This window comes from Corvus brachyrhynchos, unplaced genomic scaffold (genome assembly GCF_000691975.1).
Source record: "Corvus brachyrhynchos isolate BGI_N302 unplaced genomic scaffold, ASM69197v1 scaffold85, whole genome shotgun sequence".
NCBI classification, from domain to species: domain Eukaryota; kingdom Metazoa; phylum Chordata; class Aves; order Passeriformes; family Corvidae; genus Corvus; species Corvus brachyrhynchos.
In genome coordinates, this window is record NW_008238634.1 from 1033800 (window position 1) to 1038722 (window position 4923).

A 4923-nucleotide genomic window follows, 5' to 3' on the forward strand; every position below is an offset into this window, starting at 1 on the left:
GGCGGCTGGGGCTGCCCCTGGATCCCTGGGAATGTCCAAGGCCAGGCTGGACACTGGGGCTTGGATCCACCTGGGATAGTGGGAGGTGTCCCTGCCCATGGGAATTCATGAGTTTTCAAACCCTCCCATCCCAACCCGTTCCTTAAATCCCATTTAGGGACACCAGGGATGCCTTCCCCTCCCCAGCTCGCCCCAAGCCCCATCCAGCCCCACACCAGGAGTGTTCTCCCAGAAATATTTACAACTCTTGGAATTCCAGGAGCAGCAGGGCCGCACCAGGGGCCACTGTTCCCCCCGGGGTCCCCATCCCAAGAGTCCCCATCCTGCCCTGAGGGTTCCCCAGGAATCGAAACCGAGAGAAATCCGGGAGAAGAAATGAAACTTGGCACCGGCACGGGTTGGGGGCTGGATCCCAGCGCTTCCTTCCTCTTCCGGCACCAATCCCGTGACAATTTGTGCCTTCACATCGTCCCCCCTCTGAGCATCGACACCCAGGGGCCATCCCAGCCATTCCCTGTGCTCGTAGTCTGGGAAAAACCCCAAGCAAAGCTCCTCGGAGCGGGAAATCCATCCCGAAATCCAAGGAGCAGTGAGGAAATTGGATACAGATGTGGGAAAAGGAGGTATCGGCGAAGGAGGGAATGCTGGAGAGGGAAAGGCCAGAGCAGGGGGCTGGGAGCAGCCTCGTTCCTCAGGGAGAGATCCAGGAGTTCTCGGAGAAGGATCTAAATCCATGGCAATCCGATCAGTGATTCCTGTGATATTGGGGAAAAAATCAGGGCAAAATGATTTGGGTTTATCACGGAATGATGGGTGGAGAGACTGGAAGGAATGTCAGGAGTTTGTGTGGAGCTGCAAAAAGCCATAAAACCTTTTAAATACTTCTCTTTTTGTATTTCCTCTTCTTTTCCTTTCCTTGGTTTCCTTTTCTTCTTTTTCTTTTTCTTTCTCTTTTTCTTTCTCCTTTTTTTCTTTTTCTGTTTCTTTCTCTTTTTTCTTTTCTTTTCTCCTTCTCCTTTTTTCCTTTTATTTTCCTTTTCTTATTCCTTTTTTTTCAGTTTGTTCTTTCTTTTTCTTTTCCTTTTTTCCTTTTTCTTTTTCCCCTTTCCCCTTTCCCCTTTCCCCTTTTCCCATCTCCCCTTTCCCCTTTCCCCCTTCCTCTTTCCCCTTTCCCCTTTCCCCTTTCCCCTTTCCCCTTTTCCCTTTCTCCTTTCCCCTTTCCCCTTTCCCCTTTCCCCTTTCCCCTTTTGCCTTTCGCCTTTCCCCTTCCCTTCTTTTCCTTTCCCTTCCCTTCCCCTCCCTTCCCTTTTGTTTTCCACCCTCTCCTGGGGACTCCTCTGATGCCAGCGGTGCTTCCAGCAGGATTTATCCCACAGGGATCCATCCCACCAACTCCAAGGCCCTCAGCCATCTCTCCTTGTCCCCAGGATCCCCTGTGCCAGCGTGACCCCGTGTCCCCCGTGTCCCCTGGCAGTGCCACCATGCGCCTGCCCTGCTGCCTCATGCTCCTGGCCAGCCTGGTCCCATCAGGTATGGGGACAATGACACCCTTGGGATTGTCCCCTGCAGGGCTGGAGGCAGGGGTTGGCCCCGGGATGGGTGGGAGTGAGAGCCGGACACGGTGCCCAAGGGATGGGCAGGAATTTAGGGGATTCCCAGGCTGCTCCTGGCGCAGCAGGGGTGGGATTTTCCAGCACATTCCACGATCCCACACGTGTCCCCTCCTCCTGGTGGGCAGGGATGGGGTGACAAGGGGACAGCCAGGCCACGGGAGCGAGGACAAGGAGCCAGGGTGAGGAAAGGGGGTGAGGAAATAAATTCGGGAGGCCAGGAGGTCACTTTCCCCCTTTTCCTTGTTATTTAGCCCCAAAAGACCCAGCTTTTCCTGCTTATCTCCCCCTTCTCTACCCCAAAACCTCCTCTTGGGGGGGTTTATCCCAAATCCCACCTTCCCTGTCGAGCAGAGGTGCCAGGTCCCCAACGTGTCCTGGGAGGAACTGGGGACACTTCCAGCTCCCTGATCCCGATTTTCCCTGGCACAGCCCTCAGCTCCTGGGGGGTCTCCTACCCCGAGTCCCTGCAGGCCGTCGGGGGGTCCTGCCTGGTTGTGCCCTGCACCTTCAGCTACCCCGCAGATGTGACAACCACCGATGGCATCGTGGCCATCTGGTACAAGGACTACGATGGCCAGAAGACCCTGGTGTTCCACTCCACCACCCCCCAGGATGTGGATGCTCATTTTAGGGGTCGTGCCCAGCTCCTGGGGGACCCCATGGCCCGGAATTGCACCCTGCTGCTGCAGGGGGTGACACCGGGTGACAGTGGCCCCTACAGGTTCCGCTTCGAGATCATCAACGGCGACCGCTGGTCGGCAGCGCGGGATGTGACACTGAGCATTTCGGGTGGGCGAAACACCGAGATTCCCAAAAAATTCCCTTCTTGCCCATTCCATGGGGCCATCCCAAACCTCTGCTCTCCATCCCAGAGGATCTGCAGCGTCCCAGTGTCACCAGCAGCGAGGAGCAGACCGAAGGACAAAGGTCCACCTTGGAGTGCTCCATACCCTACGTTTGTCCCTGGAGTGACATCGTCCTGCACTGGGAGGGCTACGACCCCCGGGTGTCCGAGGTGTCCGGCCGCTTCCAGCTGGACACCAGCTGGGGCAGCCAGCAGGTGAACCTGACCAGCACCTTCTCCTGGAAGGACCATTCCAAGAAGCTGCTCTGCGAGGTTTCCCACGGATCCAGGAAGGCGAGCACGGAGCTGGTGCTGCGGGTCAGGCGTACGTGGGGTGGGGACAGGGGACACCTCTGCCACGGCCACTGCGGCCAGGACCTCTTCCTGACACCCCCTCCTTCCTTTCAGCAATCCAAAGCATTTTCCTCCCTCCCTTCCCCGCTCCCTGGCCGTGTCTGTCCCTTAGGTGCCACCTCCTGTCACCCACCTCCCCTTTTCCCTGCCCCAAGGTGGTGGCAGCACCCTGTGCCCACCGTGTCCCTCTGCCCCCCTCCACAGACACCCCCAAGGACACCCAGGCATCGCTGAGCCCTTCCTCGGGGAACATCGGCGTGGGTGACACGGTGACCCTGAGCTGCGAGGTTGGCAGCAGCCACCCGCCGGTGGCGAGGTACCACTGGTACAAGGACGGGGTGGCCGTGGGCACCGAGCGGGTGCTGAGCCTGCGGGGGGTTCGCCGTGAGGACCACGGGCGGTACCACTGCGAGGCCCAGAACGCCCTCGGCACCGGGGTGTCGCCCGCTGTCACCGTCCGCGTGTTCTGTGAGTGCCACGCGAGCTCGGCCGGGGTGGGACATCGCTGAGGGTCCCACATTGGGGTGGCACGAGTGGGATGGAGGTGGCCGGTGCTGCTGGAGGTCAGGGAGTTGGGGTGTCTGTGTGTGAGGAGGGTGGTGGTGGTCCCGTGGTGTCCCTCATCTTTGTGATCCCAAAAAACACGGAGGGATTTGCAGCCTAGGACGGGGAGCAGAGCTGGGAAGGGAGATCGTGGAGATCCAGAGCCTTGGTGGGAAGGGACCTTGTGGATCATTCCCACCCCTGCCATGGGCAGGGACAATTTCTGCTATCCCAGGTAGCTCCAGGCCATGTCCAGCCTGGCCTTGGACACTTCCAGGGATCCAGGGGCAGCTGCAGCTTCTCTGGGAATTCCATCCCAGGGCATCCCCACCCTCACAGAGAAGGGAAGAGGGCTCCCCTTCCCACCAGATCCCGCAGCAAAGAGGATCCCAAAGACAAATCCCAGCCTTCCCTGCCTGTGCTGGAATCCCACAGGGAGCATCTCCCCCCAAAATTGGTCCCTCTGTTCCCCCCAAAACCCCCTGTGCCCACCCAGAGAGGTGAAAGACCCCTCCTCACCCACCCTCAGTCTGGCCCCCGGTGGCAGGGGACAAACCCAAATGTCCCCCAGCTCTGTTGTCACCCCTGAGGGGCTCCCATCTTCTCCCAAGCTCTGGGATGGGGGATTTGGGATTTGTTTTCCTGCCTCCAGGACAATCCTGGACGTGTCCCTTCCCCCTCAGCCGCAGAGATCTCAGCCAGCCCCGCGGCCGAGGTGCGCGAGGGGACGGCCACCACCTTGTCCTGCGACGTCCCTGGGCGGGAGGGACATCCCGAGGAGCTGACCTACACCTGGTACAAGAACAGTGCGTGGCTCAAGGAGGGCCCAGCCCACACCCTCCTCTTCCCCGCGGTGGCCGCTGGTGACGCCGGCTACTACTCCTGCCAAGTGACCAACAGCCAGGGCAGTGACACGGCCCAGGCCATCAGCCTCAGCGTGACATGTGAGTGCCACCAGCTCCATGCCAACCCCCACAATCCATGAAATCCCCAAAAAAATTCATGGCAGAGCCTCTTCCCGAGCACCCCAAGGGCAGATGGGAGGGGGGTTCAGGCTTGCCGGTTGAATTTTCTGGGAATACAACAAATTTCGGCCGTGAGCCAGGTGTGAAGGTGGCATTAAGTGACATTTGTGCAGCAAGGACCTGTCCATCACAGCATTTCCCACTAATCCTCTCCATTCCTTAAGATTTTTGGGAAGTTTCTCATGGAGAATCGAGTGGGATAAGAAGAGGTCAGGAGGTTTTGCAGGGGAAAATAACCCAGCCCTGGGTTGATTGTGATAATTTTGGGGTAAATCTGACCTGGTGACAAGCAGATTGTGACATCCAGGGTGCGTGAGGGGACAATTCCCATCCCTGGAAGTGTCCAAAGCCAGGATGGACAGAGCTTGGAGCCACCTGGGGTAGTGGAAGGTGTCCCTGCCCATGGGAGCAGGTGGGATTCAATGTCCCCTCCAACCCAAACCTCTTCAGCATTTTCCCTGTGGCCTCACCACGGGGACATCCCGACCGCAGCATCCTCTCCCATCCCACAGATCCACCCCGAATTCCCACCCTCACGCTCTTC

At 58.7% G+C, this 4923-nt stretch overlaps 1 protein-coding gene across 1 annotated transcript in view; it reads left to right on the forward strand.

The window, feature by feature from the left end:
- Positions 1 to 4923, forward strand: part of SIGLEC1 (sialic acid binding Ig like lectin 1) — an 18311-nt gene that overhangs the window by 1555 nt on the left and 11833 nt on the right. The window contains exons 2-7 of the mRNA XM_017737378.1: positions 1428 to 1530; positions 2043 to 2402; positions 2486 to 2782; positions 3016 to 3279; positions 4038 to 4298; positions 4892 to 4922. Of these exons, the coding sequence (XP_017592867.1) occupies positions 1428 to 1530; positions 2043 to 2402; positions 2486 to 2782; positions 3016 to 3279; positions 4038 to 4298; positions 4892 to 4922 (1316 nt within the window). The remainder of the gene's footprint in view (positions 1 to 1427; positions 1531 to 2042; positions 2403 to 2485; positions 2783 to 3015; positions 3280 to 4037; positions 4299 to 4891; position 4923) is intronic.